Raw genomic sequence first — 19,154 nt, forward strand, 5'->3', positions numbered from 1 at the left:
CCAAGGATAGGTGATGAGACCGTATCCCTCCCTGCTTGTTTAGATAGTACATCGTGGTTATGTTGTCAGTCTGGATTAAAATGGAGCTGGCCTGAATAGAGGGATAGAAGGCCTTGAGGGATAGATGCACGGCCCGTAGTTCCAGCATATTGATGTGATAGGCCTGCTTAGTCTACCACAGACCTGGAGTTTGGAAAGGACCCAGGTGGGCTCCCAAACCCTGGAGGGAAGCATCTGTGATTAGTAATTGTGTTGGAAGGGACTGATGGAAACAAACTCCCACCAAGAGATTTTTCAGACCAGTCCACGATGGGATGGATGATTTCGCTGCCTAGGAAAGAAGGATCTTGGTGTCCCAAAGGGCTATTCGCTGATCCCATTAGTCCTCCAGATCTTATTGCAAAGGTTGCATCCTTAGTCTGGCATTGTGAACCAGGAAAATGCAAGGTGCCATTGACTCTAGGAGCTAGGCACCCTGCTGGACTGAAGGTTGAGGAGTAATAAGGAGCTGGTTGCACTTCAGAATGATCGATGATAGTCTTGCCTCGGACGCAGGAATCCAGTGTTGCACCCAGATAATGTATTCTTTGAGTAGGCTGCTGAATGGACTACACAGAGTTGCAGTTCAGGCCCAGCCGTAGACGGATCTGGTAATGAGCCTCTACGTCCTAGGTGAACTCCTTAGAAACCAGTAGATGAGGTAAGGATAAATGAACAGCCCCTTGCAGCGTAAAGCAGCTGCTACTTCTGCCACGCATTTGTAAACACACAAGGAGCCGCTTTTAATCCAAATGGGAGGACTGTGTACAGGTAGTTGCTCGGTCCCTACCGTGTAGCGTAGAAACATCCGGTGGCCTCAGGAGACTGGTACATTGAAATACCTACCCTGAAGATCTATCAAGCACATTCAGTCTCCTTGCTGGAGGGGCGGATATATTTCATGGTGAGGCAGCATGCAAAATTTCTCTCTCCGGATGGACTTGTTCAGAATGTGGCATCTTAACTCTGCACTGTGACTTTTCTTTTGTACCAGAAAGTACCTTGCGTAAACTCCTTTGCCACGTGGGGAGGGAAGAACTTTCTCAATGGCAGATTTTTGTAGAAGAGTGGTTACCTCTTACTGCAGAAGCTGATGGGAAGTGGATTTTACTGGAGGAATCGCCGGAGGTGGACGGCCAAACCGTAGAGAGTATCTATTCTGCAACATGTTTAGTACCCATTGATCTTTTGTGATGTTGCGCCACTCTTGTACGTGATAGGCCATACTTAACCCCACTGGAGTGGGTAACCGCGACAGGGGAAGCGGTGGCTCATTGTTTAGTTGGAGTCTTCGTGGAGGCAGAGGACTGGTGTGGGGCGCCTCTACCTCGGGAGGGACGCCATCCTTGGTTGTGCGTTGGTCGGATGTTGTTGTCTCAGAGACCATTGAGGAGTTTGAACTATCTGATGAAATGGCCTACGGTCGTATGGCCAGTATCTGCAACGGAACTCCTTTTTCTTTTCAAGACCCATCGCCTTTAGAGTGTCCAGTTCAGTCTTCAATCTGGCCATTTCCATGTCTGTGTGTGTGCCGAAGAGGGAGGTTCTGGAGAAGTGTAGTATTGGAATTCACTGTATTAAGGCTTCCGGCTTCAGTGCAGTTAGCCATATCCAGGACGATTATCTAGCACATATGCCATGCGCATAAGAATGAGCAGCCACAGATGCCACATCTGCTGGAGCACTGATCTGGTTCGCCACCAAATCCCCTCCCTGGGGAGCTTACTTGAATTCTCAGCTAACCTCTTTGGGCAACTGGTCCATAAAACACTTCAAAGATTCCTACAGGGCCCTATCATAGAGGCCCAGCAGAGTTGAAGCACTGGAAATCTTCAAAAATGAAGCTGCAGTACCACAAGCTTTTCTTCCCTAAGAATCCTGGGCTCTACTCTCTTGGTTATAGAGGTAGCCATTACACGAGCCTTTGACAGCTGCAATGATTAACGCAACTGGAGGAGGGACCGCCTACAGGAACAGAGGGTCTTGCTCCGGGGGCTAACATTTATAAGATCTATGATGGGGCCGATTCGAGAGAAGCCGGAGTGAGGTAGGTGTCCATGACTGGTTGTAGAAGCCCAGGCACCAAAAGAAGCAATGGTCTTGCTGCTGATCTTTGGTGCGAAGTCTCAATAATGACAGATGATTTTGTTTGAGGAGTGGGCATATCAATGTTCAGCTTATTCGCTCCTCAAGTCAGCAGCTCATGAAAATTATTGATATCATCTACCGGAGAGATTCTCAAAGGTGGACTGAGTTATTGTGGGAGAGTAGTCCCTCTTTGAAGAGTGCATGGAAAATGAGGACCATGAAGGCGACCTATGCCTTTTGCAGTGGCTTTTAATTCAGAAAGTGGTTTTCACAGGCCCCTTGTCATTTGAGAAAACAATGTATGTGAAACTACAATAAAGCTATAGCTATAGTGGGGGGTTAGATTGTGGATTTCAGTTTAAGCAGGATAAATAACCTTTTAATTGTGGATCTATTTTTAAGTGATTGCGTTTACTGTTGATTTAAACTGCATCTCCCAACTCAGTAGCTAATGGTAAAAAAAAAAGGCAAACTATGAAAGATAACTAATTTCAACTCAGCTGGCGAAGAACCATTAAGCACCCCTTATCACCCTTATGCTTGGTGGTACAAAAAGAGCTGTGGGAACACTGTCAGTGGGCTTTACAAACCCCGCCTTGCACTGTGGACAGTTCACAGCAAATCTGATATGGGACATCCGCTGGTTTGACCTCAATCATTTTTGCAATTGTAAATTTGGCTTTCTGTCGATCATCGGGAGGCAAGTAATGATGGATTGTGGGCTCTCTGATCACTGGCACAGGATACTCCATAGCTGTGGAGATCTGATGGAGAGGTGCTTGGATACAAATGTTCTCTGAATTATGATCATAAGGGCATGGATTCTGGGGTGGTCTGATTTTGTGGCAACTCCGATCCGGGGGTGAGGTCAAGGTCTCGGATTCTGCTTTTCAGGGTCAAATTATCCAAGATTGGTGCATCTATATCTCAGTGTGCACTGAATAAAGGGGTGCTGTGATCTTGTGAGCTCCAAACCTGGTCTGCCTTGATCTCATGGCATTTTGATTAGCATGCCTCCTCATTGCCTTAAATCAATAAGTAATGTTTCAAGAGCCGATACATCAACTGGCGCAGAGGCTCTTGGTGCCACCAGGTTTTAGCCCTTTTCAGATATTCTTACAGGATCTTGCTTGGTGCGCAAATGAAGATATTGGCTCTGTTATTTGTCGGAGCAGGTACATGTGTGACCCTCAAATGGGTTTTTCATACAACAGTGGGTATGATATTATGGAACTCATTGGTGCTGCTTAGACCCTCAGATGGAATTAGTTCAATTAATGGAATATCCTTAAATCCATCTTTAAAAAATGATTCAAGCGGATCAGGACTCTGGGGACATCCACTTCAGATTACAGGTCTGAAATCCACATATGAAGCAATTGAGCTATCTCACCAGCCCATTATTTTTCACTTTAAAGCACATGTGAAGTGCAGATGCAGGCACAGGTGACGATCGTTGAAACACTACACTGCAAAAGTGTGTAGTTCGCACCAGAACTATGAACATTAATGTATTTTTGGTGTTAAAGGAGTACAGACCAACAAAAATCAAGAATGATTGAAAATAAATAACATTACATTTTCATAACCCTTTATGGATATCTGCTCTAGAGTCTCCACTATGGTGGACACCGCATTTTAGACAAGCTTTCAAAACTGCATGACAGACTTCAGTAAAATAAGAACTCAGCAGCATGTCTTCTATCCTGACTGCACAGAAATATGTGAACATACCAATTAGAGAATTATTTAAAGAAGTTGGCCCTATATTTTCTGCTTAAAAAAGCTAACGAAGTATTCTTGGAGCAATCTCTATAAGGAGTTAAAGCATGCAGTGTGCGTGCCCAATATACAAGCAACTTACCCCAGCTTTACTTCTGGCCTGTTTAACACTACTCAAGAAATGCTGAGAAACGTCTGTAAGCCTTGAGGGCGTTCACTCTGCCTGCTATTACAATGCAATGCCCAATTGTCCCTGAAGTTTGGCCACTTCTGAGGAACAACATTTATGAGAGTGGAGTTAAAGAGAATATTTGAAGAAGAAATATTGCACACTAAGGCGGAGAACAAGCACACCATGACCAAGAAGGACAGCTTCTGAAGAACGGACCTGAAGGCGATACAGTAATCAAGAAAGCAAGTGAGAAATTCTAAACAATGAGTGTGTTGAGGCGCTTTGATGTTCACTGCCTGCAGCCTGGTTACCGAGAAAACAGACTTGTCTTGCACAAGACAAACTATTTATGGCATTCTAAACAAGTATTGGCATAGCCAATAGGTCTGGCTTTTGGACCTTATATTTAGTTATGCAGCACAATATCCTTGGTGCAATTACATCAACTGTTGCATGGCAAAAACGTATAAGGTCCCAAAGGCGGGACATATTGGCTATGCCAATGCTGGTTTCCAATTCTGATCCACTGTATCTATTCTGCAGAGCTGAAGAAAGGACACTGCAGCCAAAAACCTACTTGCCTTAGGTAATCCAGTGCCGCTCAGTTTCTAGAAGGCTTAGAGAAAAATATTTGAATCTGGAGAAGACTGCTTCTGAAGAGAAGGAAATGCGCGTTTTACTTTTCTAATCTGGCCTGGTTTGTCTTCCCTGCTACAGGTGTGAAAAAAGTCTTAATGGTAGGGGATATGAATATCAAATGGATGTGAAGGCTGAAAAGTCAAAGATTATAGCCATTTGTAGATGAGAAACACTGAACAAAATCACGATTGGTGGAGGAGTTGAAAAGTTATTTAATCTGAGTTTGAGAATGGACAAGGTGACACTCTGGAAGAAGGCCCCTAAGAGGCCTTTGCAATCAATTTCTGATGTAATTCATTAAAGTGGATCTCCTCTTGGACCGTTGTCTTTATAGAAGGTCCAAATATGTACAACTAACAGCCCGCCCCCTGGAGCAGAAAGGGGCTGGGGGCAGCATTGTGCATATATAAAAAGACACATTTGAATTTCAAATGCAGAAGCCTGTATTACATACTTAGAATCGAGCAGACTGCATTGCAATTCTGTTTTTTCCTATCCCTCTAATCATTAATTTCGCTCTTTTTCAACTTTCCTGCCATCTGTGCACTTAGCATTTCACCGTATATCCGTTTCTCTGAATGTGTTTTTATGTAGTCAAAAAACCCATGTCTGATGAGATGTCCTATTTTTTTCTGCATATTCCGCGTAACTTATTTCCTCTGCCCAATATCCGGAAGATATTGTTTACTTTGAGACAGAAGGTAATTTTCTCAAGAAATACACATTTGCGTTTCATTCCCAGTGTGCAGATGAACCAAGGTAAAGCTTATTTAAGCTTGTATATGAACATTAGGACTCGAGCCTAGAGCGTGGCGCATAGCGCGAGGCGCCTCCCGCCTCCCGTCTCGAGTCTCCCGCCTCCCGTCTCGAGTCTCCCGCCCGCCTCCCTCCTCCTGCCCCAGCAGATGAACCAAGGTAAAGCTTATTTAAGCTGGTATATGAACCATAGGACTCGAGCACAGAGCGTGGCGCATAGCGCGAGGCGCCTCCCGCCTCCCGTCTCGAGTCTCCCGCCCGCCTTCCGCCTCCCGCCTCAGCTTTGAAATCCCCCCCCCCCCCCCCCCCCCCCCCCCATGACGACTTACCTCCCCGCGCTGCCACTGGTCCTCCGCTTCTCACCGCTCGGTATTGCTGTTGCTGTGGTGAACTCCGCTCCTCCCCTCACTCAGACGCTAATCATGTCCTCGCTCCTCCTGTTGCTGTGAAGAACGCTACTCCCCTCACGCATACGTCGCTACTTTATTTTTCTTTGTAAATATTTTAAACAACATTTATTTTTTTATTTTTATGTAGCCTATGTCCTTCTGCTTGCCCTGAGGTTTTCTAAGATGTCTTGGGTGTTCAGATTGGTGGTGTAGTTTTCGAGTTTACCTTGCCCAAAGGTGCAAGTTCTCTCTTTATAATAGTAGTATAGATGAACCGGATGATACTTTCCTTGAGAAGAACTTAGCGCTTCCAATTTTGAGAAAAAAACAACCTTTAAGGCATTGGATCATAACCAGAGAGTGTTTGTAACTTTAAAGTCACCATCAGGGCCCCTGATGACTGCCAACTATACTATAAATAATAAGGCTCCAAGCTAGCAACTCCATGTTGAATGTTAACTTGCATGTTGCTGGAGAGATCCGCTGATCAAAAGTGCTCAATTAAGTGCAATAGGGGTGCCCAAAAATGAATATTTGCTCACTATTCCAGAGTACTGTAAACCCTATTGAAATGTCCCAGTTAGGCAGAAACTGGTCTGGGGTAGCTGGCGTTTCTTTTCAGAGAACAGCTAGTCTGCATAAAGAATGGTATATTCTTGCTGGAATAGACCCAGGCTCATTTGCATGTGGTTTGTTGCTGTCTGATTGGACATTCTGGACAATAAAACTATGGAAAGGGACGTGACCCAGAGTAATTATCTGTGGCTGATTAACTCATGCATTCCACCCATAATTCTTTTTGTTTTCATTTGATTTTTCTTTTTATTATAACACATGGGACTAGCTACGCGCCCTATATCCTGGAGTGACCATGGCAATTACAGTGGAGTCCTGGAAGGGCACAAGGAGGAGAAGATCTGTCTCCTCCTTGAATAGCTACTGGGCTTGGGCGCTGCTCCTGTATTTGGGAAACAATTCAAAAAATGTTTCAAGATGACCTGGAATGCTTTATTGAGCATGTTCAGTTTGTCCAGAAAATCTTTTTCTTTCCAGTTATTCATCACCATCTACCAATCGTACAACTCTTTGTATTACACCAGGCACGATTATCATTGTTTCATCATGACTGATAAAGTGAACAAATGTAAAAAGCCTTTGGGGACCCTTAGAGAAGGACTTGTTGAGGGAACAAGAATTTCCCATTGAGATAAGCTGCCTCACAGTTGCGAGCTTCAGACATCAAGTGCTTGGATTTAGGTGTAATGTATATCAAGTTTTAGAAAGTGGTGTCTGGGGAAGGGGGGGGGGGCAGGAGACATGGTCATGTCTCGCCATCCCCATGATGAGTGGTACTCCTGAGTTCTGTATGGAAGAACCCACCTAGGTATATTTTATATACCTGCAAAAAGAACAATTGATGGACAGAATGAAGAAAAATGTCATACATCCACCCCAGTACAGAGATCTGGGCCTAAATCCATCGTTTTTTTGCTCACCGTGCCACTCCAGTTTGGACTCAGTATATAAGCAAATCAGTCTTGACCATGCACCCAATGGGAACATTCCAGCCCGAACTGCCAAACCCTCCCTGGATTGGAAAGAAGCATCCTAGGATCGGTTTCGGGGTTTCAGCCCTCATCAGCCAGGATAGCTTGACTCCAGTGGCATGGAGAGCACGGGACCCATGTCTTGGCATACCCGTCGCACTAGGGGTGACAAAAGCAAAAAGAACAACTGATGGACAGAATGCAGACCAATGTCATACATTCACCCCAGTACAGAGATCTGGGCCTAAATCCATCCAACGGCTACAAGCATAATTATGCCTATAAGTGAACGCTGACTTTACCACTATTTTATCTTATTCACTGGCATACAATAGATAATTAACACATACTTTTGACACATCACAGTCAATTTATCATGATAAAGCAACCAGATAGTCCATGGCCAGGTAAGTAAAATTACATATCCTTCAAGGCTTCTGGCCTGGTTAATTAAGATGAAATATATGCTCACCAAACGTATTAACTGTAGCTTGCAAGTGGAATTCAGGTCTTAATTACTGACCTACACTTAACCGTTTAATTGTAACCACCTGAGGAGCACCAGAAATAAATCTGCTACATTGTCAGAATAGTTTAACAAGCTAAGTAAATTAACCATAGGTTGGTGGTGGTCAGCAAAGGACTGATGGCTGAGACCCAGTTTCTAAATGAGTTGGCGTAATACAAATATTAACTAACAGCTTAAATGGAAAATACTTCAGGCAGACCTCACTTTAACTTATAGGGGAGAAAATAAGGCCCTGGTGAATTTTTGTCTGAACCCTAAATTTCTATTCGATATGGAGTTTTAGACACCTACCAAACTTTGAATACGCTCATCATTCAAAAATCGTTTCGCATAATATATATATATATATATTTTGTAATAAATTATAAGCAGGTCACCTCGAATTTGCAGTAGCTGCATGCGAATTTTCAAAGGTCAGTTCTAAAAAGGTTTGCACAGGCTCTTCTTTCCAACTACCTCACAAAAACAGTGCAGACCACCTCTATTGTGATGTAGCTAAAGGTTCGGTACAAACAAAGAGGTTTTGGAGATGCACATGAGCCTTTTCTGGTATCTTAGCAGATACAGGGCAGCTACAAAACTGTAGCTACTTGCGGCTTCTGGATTAAAAGGTTTTAGAAATACGACTATAACCTATTGCACTTATGCATTACTGATGGTACGATGAATAAAGAAACAAAAAGTCAGATCAAATAGATAGTAGCCATTTGGGAACATGATCAAATTAAAGGTTCAAAGATTTACTGGTTTAGATATGGACATGGTCTCATTGTACAACATTAAGATATATTCAAAAATAGGGATCCAGACCAGGTGAATTAAATTCAGAGAGGCATACAGCCACTAAAAAATTCTATCTTTGTGACTATATGATAGAAACAGATTTTCTGTGTACAAGGGATGCAATGCCCAAGGAGAACAGCTGTACTGTAAAGTAAGTAGTGACATATGACATTTCATGTGTGATTCCGAGGTGTTTGTATTACAGGCTCCTCAACATGAATGTGATGGAAGATGATCCACTGTTGAATTGGGGCATATTACATTGTAACCAACGGATGTTTACCTTCATTTGTTGAGGCCTACTTCCCTTACATACATGTTGGCAGCCATTACAAACAGGTTAAAAATACACAGTATCCTGCATATTTCTCTTTACCAAGTCGTCACATACACTACAAGGATTCTACACATTTTGTGGTGAAAGTGACATACGTACCTGGGACTGTCGCACAAAGATCCCATGGTTATCCTCACAGGTAAAGTACCGTCTGCCTTGGACAGTGCCATCATTTTTTCCTTTCGACTCATCAAGGATGACTCCTACCCACTTTCCAGTAGCAAACAAGGTGGCCCCAACATATGCCACTGTTCCTCGGTATCCCTTTCCAATAACCTCCACGCGGGAGCCCACTTTCAGGGGCTTGCCAGAAGCTTCAACATTCATCCTGGGAGCAGAGTTTGGTGTCTGCAAGAAGAAGCAAAACAAGAAATCATCATTTTCCCCTAGATACAACAGCCATGATAGCACCTGTAAGAAAGCAGTAAGAAAGCAGTAATATAAAAAGGGTTAATGAAAAAAACAAGTTGTGTACCAAAAGAATTCTTACCAGCCTAAACAAATTTGCATAAAATATATTCCATAATATGATCGATATGCCTAGTATACACCCTTATTTGCATTTTATTAGGACACCTTTATATCTAGACATTCCATTTCCACTGGGTCATACCCAGTTAAGTACTTCACTACAAAACTTTCAACAGTCAGTATTCCTCAAATGGTACCAGGCAACAAATACTATTTAGGTTGAAACGGAGACATAAAAGGAGTTCATTATCCACCACTCTTACACTAACAGAAAAGTATAATAATCTTCCAACATTACAATTTTATAGATCTCCGCTAGGCTAATGCAAAGAGAAAAATGTCTATCTTGATAATTTTGTAGCGTCAATTTATTGTTAACAAGCCACCAACTCTGACCGGGTCTACGGTCTCTTGAATAATTCTAGCAAATTTGTCTAAGCCATTTAGGCAATAGAATCTTGCCTGAGTAGAGGGGATGGAGAGTGCCAGGAAGGTCAGAAGGTCAAGGTCAGGTGATTGGAGGATGGGAAAGCTCCAAATGACAACATAGTTGTTTTTCTTTAGCATACCTTACTTGGTATGATTTAATGTTTTGCAGATGCTATAGATTGAGATCCGGACCTTTACCAGATTATCAAATGCACTACCTTAATTTAAGGGATGCTGACCCACTTCTACAGTGCACTCAATACTAGAAAAGTCTTCTGTTTATATAGACAAAGGGCCCCATTAGGATGGCGGGCGGATTGCCCCCGCCAGGCTGGCGGTAGCCACCGCCAGCCTGGCGGGGGAAATCCGCCTGCCTTCCTTCCCTGTATCCCCCCCCGCCATATTAGAATGGCGGGGGGACCACGGCGGAGCAAAACACCGCCCGCCACTTTTCTGCCCCGGTCGCCTTGCGGCAGGGGCGGAAAACGAGTAACATGCAGGCGGTGTCTGTCAGACACCGCCCGCAATATTACAATGGGCATTTTTCAATGCCTTTCGGTGGCGGCAATGCCGCCACGGAAAGGCATGCGGTGTTCACTCTGGGGGCCCACTGTGGGCCCCCAGAGTGAAGGCCAAAGGGGGGTGGCACACGGGGGGTACCTGTGGTACCTCCCTGCATTTACATAATCAAAGCGGTAGGCACCACGCGGTGCCTGCCACTTTGATTATGTAAATGCTGCAAAACATTTTTAGCATTGTGGCGGGCGGAGCACAGAGCTCCGCCCACCACAATACTAAAAATACAGGATGTGCCCGCCACAGTGGCGGGCACATCCTATTGGTGCGTGCGGGACCCCCGCCCTTAGGGCGGGCGGTCCCGATTTCCGATAGGATCCCGCCCGCCATCCTAATGGGGCCCATAGTATTTAATGGTTCTTCTTAAATTGATATCTTTAAATGAATCAAATATGTTATTCCAAACAAGAACACTATTCTTTTAAGCACTTCCATTAATCCCATCATCACAAAGTTATAGCATTGAACACCCCAACAAAACATTACATTATACCACTGAACTTCATCTTGTGTATGAATTGAAAATGCAATCAGGACATCGATTGCTGCTGCCATACATATCACACAAATCTAGATTTAAGATTCTCCCAGTTTCTAATCAGCAGGGCCAGCAGCACAACTGCTGTCATTATCCTAAGAGGCCATCCGATCCACACTTCTCTTTTCTGGCAGCAGTGGGAAACACATGATGTTCAGTCCAAGAACATGTTACTTTTTTGATTGAGAGTTTTCTGTTAGTCTTACTTTGAATTCTAATTTCTACTACAATGTAATTGGGATACACGGCTATTGATTTTTACTAGTTGTTCCAAATTGCTTGTTTTTTTTTGTTTTTTTAAACACAGCACGACAGACTATTCATAGAAACCAAATGAGCTCAATGTGTCAAGAAAATATATCCACCAGGTATCATTTAGTCAGTGTGTATTTGTCATCTTTTCGCAAGGTGGAGCTTGTTTTACTACTTGGCATAATAGAAATTGAAGGTCAGCTGGTGTGTGGTTCTGCTGAATAAAATGTCTTGCTATATAAAGATGGCACCCATGCCATCCAAAAGCATTTTGGCATGTTATATGTAATCCCTTTCTGGTTAGGTTGAGCCTGAGCCAGGTTGCATGTGCTGCCCTGCGAGGCTTCTTGTAAGCACTCTACTTTGTGTGGGTCTGAATACCCCCCACGCATTGGGTTGGTTGTTGCCTGTGTCACACGACCTCTACATAACCCGTAAACCCTCGCATGGCAGGACGGAGAACGATCCAAGCCGCCACATATCCTGCAGACCCTCAGATTATTGCTGGTATGCACCCTTCCCTCAGAGCTTTCCAGCTGATTTATTTCCCGTCACATATTGCCTAAATACTTAACCTGCTCTCTCCCCCCTCCAGTTGCTACTGCTTTAAGAGCCTATGTCCGTAATGAATTGGACTGCACAAATTGCAAGGACCAATGTCGCGCAGCCTCTATTCTTCTGACTTTTGCTGGTAAGCCCTCGCATGGCAGGACGTGAGAGCAATCCAAGCCTCCGCATGTCCTCCCTGCCATTGCAGACCCTCAGATTATTGCGGGTAATCACCCTTCCCTCAGAGCTTTCCAGCGGATTTATTGCCGCCACATATTGCCTGAATACTTACCCTGCTCTCTCCCCACTCCACTTGCTAATTCTTTAAAAGCCTGTGTCCGTAATTAATCGGACATAAAGATCCCCTTTGACTTTGATATCCTCTACCGACTCATCTCAAACCTTTCTGCTACTCTTAACAATGCACTCCCTATTTCTTACCCTATACCTTTATCAATGCATCCTCTACCTCCAATCTCATTCATCCCAAACCCCACACCACTACTATGATCTTCAACATAACCCTTTCTAAGCTCTTCCCTACGCTACCCATCTTTGCATCATCTCATACCTCTTACTATTCTGATCTCCCAAAACAAGTCATTCTATACCCTTCCCCTGACTCTTCCTCCTCCCTTTTACTCACTCCAAGCCTCCTCCTACTGCTATGAGCTACAAAACAGGAAAAAAGTTCTAAATCCTTCCCTCTTATGTCGCACCGCTATCCTTTTCAATCCAAATAACTGACTAACGTGTCAACCACCCAAATGAATTTCATATTTCACTATACCAATTCACCACTAATCCTTAATGGGTTTCGGAGTAGCGTGCTACTGACCGCAAAAGCGCTCTGACGCCTCGTCAGGGGTAGTAAGCGCTATACAAATGCAATTACAATACAATGAATAGGCCCACACAGTGACAGCCAGCTTTGGGGCTGTGATAGTTAAAAACATCCCTAGGGGGGAGGAGCTGGCATTACTGTAGATTTATCACCTGCTGCTCCCACCCCTGCAGAGAGGAGTACATAGGCCCACACAGTGACAGCTAGCTGTGGGGCTGTGATACTTAACTACATCCATGGGGGAGTGGGCACTGCAGGGAAACATCTGTCCACACTGGGGGACTCTGGCACCCTGAGAGGGAGGGCTGGGGAAGAGTGTAGGTGGGGTGAAATCCTTGGAGAAGCAGCAGGTGGGTGGTTAAACCTGGAGGTAGGGGCATGTCAGGGGGGTGCGGGTTGGGGGGGCTCTAACGCTACCTGACACCGCTCCTCCTGGGCTGCCTGCTCCCCGTCCCAACATTCCATCTCTAACGGTCACTCACCTAGCGCGCACACGCCTCGCCCAGAGTCGGGACACGCCCGGGGGCCGGTTCTGTGTTTACTGCTGTCACTGCCAGGCTGGAGCCGGGGCGGCTTCCGGGAACGGACACGGGCAGCAGCAGGGCTGGACAGCACCAGACTCTCGCGAGATCTCCGGCAGCGCCCATTCAATGCAGAACCAGGGCTCCAGACCTCGGCGAACAGCGTGCGCTCCAAGCCTCGCTCTGGGTCATTAGCACATCCTTTCCATTACCTCAGTAGGGCGTTCACAAATACCGAGCGGGGCGTTACACATAGGAGACGGAGAGACACTCATAATGAATAATGAGTGATATGCAAACGTGACTACGGTAAAAATGCACTATCCGCCAAAAACTCAGTCATCCTATCCCCCCGTGTACACAAGAAGCACTAGCAGATGTCAATTATCGAAAATGTTATTGAAGGAAAACAAGAGTAAGGTAACAGTCGTTTTACCAAAAGATCTCTTTTGAAGCATCCTCAGAAAAATATATGCCCTTCCTTAGCTTAAAAAACGTAGTCTCTTTTGATCGAACAGTTCAAACAAAGTTGGAAGATCTGCCATTACAAGATGGCCGCTGTATTAATATACACCTGTTGGTCCATTTCATTCAGCGGCTCTTTGCAAACTGTCTCCAATACCATGCTTTATTTACATAACGCATGCGCTCGTTGGTGCAGGCGGTCCATGTCTCTGGCAAAAATACCGGCTGCAGCGTGTCTGGAGGTTTAAGGATCTGCGACATTTGTCACAGTCGAGCACTGGCATCAGGCCCCGATAGACATCCCGAAGCAGCGAATAGGAATAGTGTAGTCCTGAACTGGTTCACTTCTAACGAACCACTCTGAAACAGTAACAAGCTGTGGCAAAAGCCAAGAAGTCTCGCCTACGCATGAGCTATTGGTGCAGTCAATGTTTTGTTTAGCTGTGTTACTCAACAGGCGGTCGCTGTGCAGCATGGCTGAAAGTAAGTGGTATGACGCAACCAGCGCCGACCGTGTCATACACTTGGATTTCTCTTTCATTTCAGCTAAGCTGCACAGCAGCCAGCTTAAAATGCAAGCCAGGGCTATTGGTTCAGTGGCTGCTAATGGAGCAAGGTTTTGCACATAAAGAGACTTGTTTGGACTCAACCCTCTTGAAATAAATGTCTTGTCTTACTTCTAATGAACCACATGACATTTCTAGTATCTAAGGGAAGCTTTTCTACTAACCGTAACTCAAGTGACCTAATATGGCCGCTGCAACGTGGGAACTTTTCTGCGCATGCGTCCGTCACACTCATGTGACGTATTCTTTGCTTAGTGGGAACACTTTGCTTCGGCGCACTAGAACTAAATATGGCTGCTCTATGTTTTCACGTGCTAAGGCTTGAATTGCTGCTTTTACTAAATTGTTCGTTCTGCTTAAATCCTGATGCTGTAGTTAAAATAAAGTAATGGAAATAGAGTAGAGATAAGTGGTATACAGTGCATTCATTTTATTCTTTGTTCTAAAACTGTTCTTTTTGATTTTGCTATTAGCTCATGTTTGGACTAATCAAGTACAATGTTGCTCCATCTTGGGTCCCGCAACTGCTCATGTGCAGACAACCCTAGAGTCCACAAGCCATGGCATTGAAACCCTGCCAACGACAGTCTTGCCTGTGATGCGCCTGGGAACCTGACCTTATGAACCTCCAAGAGGAAGACAAGTTGATAAATTGTTTAACATTGTATTTATTTGAACATCCATTATTGGGTGAAATAAAATGCATGGGAAATTAAAGTTATGGGCGGGAAAGATAATTTGCATTATAAAATCAAGTGACCTCATAACTGGTATGGTATGATGACCTCTCCTCGTCTTTTGACCAATCAAATTGAGGGAATACACAAACTTCCAACATTGGGGGGCGGTACACTGCCCTGGAAATTGGTGTATATATAAGGTAGGCTTAGCTAGTTAGATTATCCGACTTGTCCGAATAGCTGACCTGTCACTGACACAACGCACTCAATTGGCGATCGAGAGCAGAGGTGCTGGCAGAGCACTCTGTCAGAGGATTCGATAACCCAATCGGGGTTCTGGGAAGGAGTTTTATAAGCCAATCGGTGTTCCGTGGGAAAAGGTTCGATAACCCAACCGGAGTCCGACTGTTAGTTGCAGAGAGGGTTGCAACGCTGGCGTTGCACGTTAACTGTGGGTGCCGGTCCTGACCTGCGGTGGTCCTGTCCTGATCCAATTTGGTCCATACTTGTCCTGATTTTGGTCTGCACCTATCCTGTCTTGTTGGCACCTGAACTATCGGGAGACCTGTCCTTTATCCCAACCCGTGGCCAGGGTTGGTCTTCACACCATTCTAGGTAAATATAAAGTTGCATGGGTATGTTATTGTACTGTTTTCCTTTTCTTACCCGTTCTATGTTTCAATGCTTAAAGAAAGTCTCGCAATATTTTCACATCATCTTGCTTTGATTATACTCTTCCAAATTGAACGAGCTTTTATTGAATTGATATGGACTCTAACATTTAAGAATTTACATAGATAAAGTGTTTAAACCTTTCACGAGCCTGGATATTTTATGAGTGCAAATGATTATTTTACTGCCTATTATGCAAACACCCTTGATCCCTTAGGACTCTAGGTACCGGTGACCAGGATTGGTAAGACAAATGGTATAGGTCCTAAATGGTTTATTAAAATCCTGATTAAAGCGTAGGTTTACCTGTTCGAAGTAAGTACATTTTGTGGGCCCAGGTGAGTGTGGTAAAACGAGCAGGTGAGCCCGCGCTCTATCACTGTTTGTTTCATTCAGCTTACAAAACAGACATCAGGTAGGCCAGACACTCAAGGAGTCTACTAGGTAGCCTAATGGCTGTTGACTAAACAGAGCTCATGTGCCAGACCCAATAAAACAGCTCAGTTGGTTGAACCACCGCAGAACAGACTGGAGACAAAATGATTAGAAAACCAGAGTCACCCACTCAGCCCTTGTGTGTTTTAGTTTTGAGAAAACCAGTGCCTCGGATGATCTTTATTGTGCTACTACTAGATAGCAAAGACCAATTCCATTTTGTGTTGCTGTGAAAGAGGGCCAGTTAATGAGCTGCCGGTATCTGGGCACCGTTGAAACACCTTGAACTGCAGCCACAGCCACATGTCCCTTTGCAGGACTCCAGTCACGGTAAAAGAAGTGTTGTCCTGAAGGTCAGCCGTCTATCTGACTCCTGTGCCCAGCACCTCACATAAAAGACCGACAAGCACTCTAAAGGCCAGAAGTATTCAGGCACACACCCACGTAGGAAGAAGCAATTTTCTGTAAAGGGCATTTTCAAGCTTGACTGGCAAGATTAATTTGCAGCAGACACCAAAGCAGAACCTTGCTGCACTCTACGCGTGCTCACTACATTGGCACACTGCATCCGCTACACAGCTGAAACACAGCTGCATACCTAAAAACCCAGTGCCTTATGTATAGTCCCGAGTCAGCTCATTCTGATTAATAAAATAAAAAACAACTCTTTATTTTGCTCATAATAGGAAAAAAGTCTGAACATTGACAATCTAGATCACTCACCCCGATCCATGTTAAAAATATTGCTTTCAGCATCTGCCAAATAAAAGCAGCCCCACCTATGAGCTAACATTGACTTAACGCTGGCACTGTCAGACGATTTTGGGTATAAGGAGGTGTGACAGCTCTGCACGACATTCTCACCACTTAGAGAATTCGCTACACACCACCACCACTCTGGCTTACTGCTTCAGTAAGCAACTCACAAACAAAAACTTGAGCGTGCCATAAACACACCACAAGCTGAGACCTTGTGTAATGTAACTGGTGCTCATGTAAAGCCTCCAATGCCTTCAGATCAAATTAGCACTATAGAAAGCTGCCAAAATAAAAGCCTTGGCAAAGCCAACAGGTCTTAACTATGTGAGCACATGGTCTATTGCCTTTGTCATTGTTATTTTGTGGCGCAGGACGAGAGGGACAAGCAACAGGGAACGGCACTGGAAGAGGCGTGATACAGGCCAGCAAAGCTACCAAAAGCAGGGGTGGGTGGTGGGAGTATTTAAAAAGAAGTGTGACCTTAAATCTGCATCTCGGAATCCTTTCAAAGAGGTGTGGCTTATGTTCTTAGGGGTGTGTGCTGAAACATCTATAATACATTTCTGTGCTTTCCATAGCTGCCATCTGACCAGTAGTTTGGTGTCTCTATGAGCTTTTTGTTATTGCATCCAGACATATGACAAGAACAGACAGGCACCTAAAAAAAAAAAAGCCAGACCTTTTGGTTTTGGCAGTGCTTGTTTCCAGCATCAGCCAAATAAGTAACATTTATTTTGTTGTGAATAACTAGAATTGAAACAATTTTAATTCTAAAAACATTAGACTATGAATTAAAAGTTCCTGAGGTCTGTGGTAACAGTATAGGCCTCCAGAACGTTGCAGTCGCCCCTGTTCTCCCATTGACAAGGCTTTCCTCTGTAGCATCTCTGTCAGACACACCCTGTTCATCCCACATCTTCTCAAATCCATCTGCACATTTCACACCTCATCTCATTCTTCTTCTGCACTCTTTTGTCAATCTCTCCTACCTTGGATCTCCTTCACTATCAACCCCACAAACACACTACACACATCCCGTCACATATAGGCACTGCATTTTCATTTTCTTTTGCACAGTAAATAATTTGACAGCTTTGTAACTCTTTCACATACTCTTGCTTAGAATCCCAACTGGAAATTTTGACAATTGCTCTGTGTGAACTCCAGAGAGGCCAAGGACCGGATGATCATGTACTCCCGAACACCATTATGCCCTGCTGACAGATATTGTGAGAAACTTGCTGTGCCTTTAGCCTCCACTCCAGAGCTACCAAGTCATGGATATCATGTAGGGGTAGTCAGGGGTCGCAGCCAAGAGGTGGCAACATCAGTACCAGGAACGCAGTGGCAGCTCGTCCTTATGGACATTGGTTGGGGCTCCACTACCTTTGTTTTCTCTAATTTTTATAGTACACTAACAGTGAAAAAATTGTTCCAATATTCACTATTAGGGTAATGTAATGGAGTATAATTTGGTGGACTAAGATATTCCTTAGCAGCTGAGGTAAGTAAAAAAACACCTTTAAAATGTATATTGGGTGCGTGTATGTGGGTGAGTGCGTTTAAGTGAGTGTGTGTGTAAGTGTGAATGAGTATGTGTAGGCATGTGTGGATGAGTAAAATTGAAGATCAAAGGTCGTGTGAGGTCACATCTGCTACCCCTGGCATTTTGGTGAATTGACGTTCATGTCCCAAGTGTGACCAGAAACTCCTCCTGTCACTGTAACTGAGCATGCAGTCGTGCAGAAAAAAGTCCATTGTGTTCTGTGAAATTCATGTCAATTGTGTAGCTATTCACAGAAAACTATAATGGTTTATAGAGAAATATGACCGTCGGGGAGCGGAGTGAAATTTTGATGTAAGATCAACATGTATTTACTGCACTGTAATATCAGAACAGCATACGAATAAAACAGTTATAAACACGCACCCACAACCTGACTCCCACAAGAGCCCCACTTCACAGTATGCGCCACTAGGGAGCAAACTGCTGTGTGCAAAGAAGATTACAGAAGAACAAAAACAGCCAATACTCTTGGGAAAGTAAAAAAAGGTAAACAGGCGTAATGTTAACCTCGCTGACAGACTGTCCCTATAGTCTGTGCAGACATTGTTCAGAAATCGATCAATGTTTTCCCCTGTACAGTTAAGGGCAGAATATAGGGCCAGACAGATACACAAATCCATGTCAGCTTTTAGCTACTGCCAGTTCTCGAACCCGGGGGGACCCCCCTCATTTAAACCCCTGGGGTCTCCAACAATGAAATGCTGTTCCAACTGGAACTTTGCACTAGAACATGTCTTCGTTTGTGCGGTCTGTGTCTCCGCTGCTTTTTGTGCAACTGCGAGCTGAGGCGTGGAACGTGTGAAGATCAAATCGGACTCTTTTTTGTACA

The 19,154-nt window shown here is 44.4% G+C and overlaps 1 protein-coding gene across 11 annotated transcripts in view; it reads right to left on the reverse strand.

Annotated features, from left to right (window-relative positions):
• Window positions 1-19,154, reverse strand: part of DCTN1 (dynactin subunit 1) — a 624,416-nt gene that overhangs the window by 430,044 nt on the left and 175,218 nt on the right. For 8 of the 11 annotated variants that reach the window (XM_086960179.1, XM_086960178.1, XM_086960174.1 and 5 more), the window contains exon 2: window positions 9,101-9,349. In XM_086960179.1, coding sequence (XP_086816305.1) covers window positions 9,101-9,349 — 249 coding nt within the window. Of the gene's footprint in view, window positions 1-9,100; window positions 9,350-13,142; window positions 13,385-19,154 lie in introns of those variants that run through there. The other 3 variants (XM_086960181.1, XM_086960180.1, XM_086960176.1) reach the window with 3 other exon arrangements.

Source organism: Lissotriton vulgaris, chromosome 3_1, assembly GCF_964263255.1.
Source record: "Lissotriton vulgaris chromosome 3_1, aLisVul1.2, whole genome shotgun sequence".
Taxonomy (NCBI): Eukaryota; Metazoa; Chordata; class Amphibia; order Caudata; family Salamandridae; genus Lissotriton; species Lissotriton vulgaris.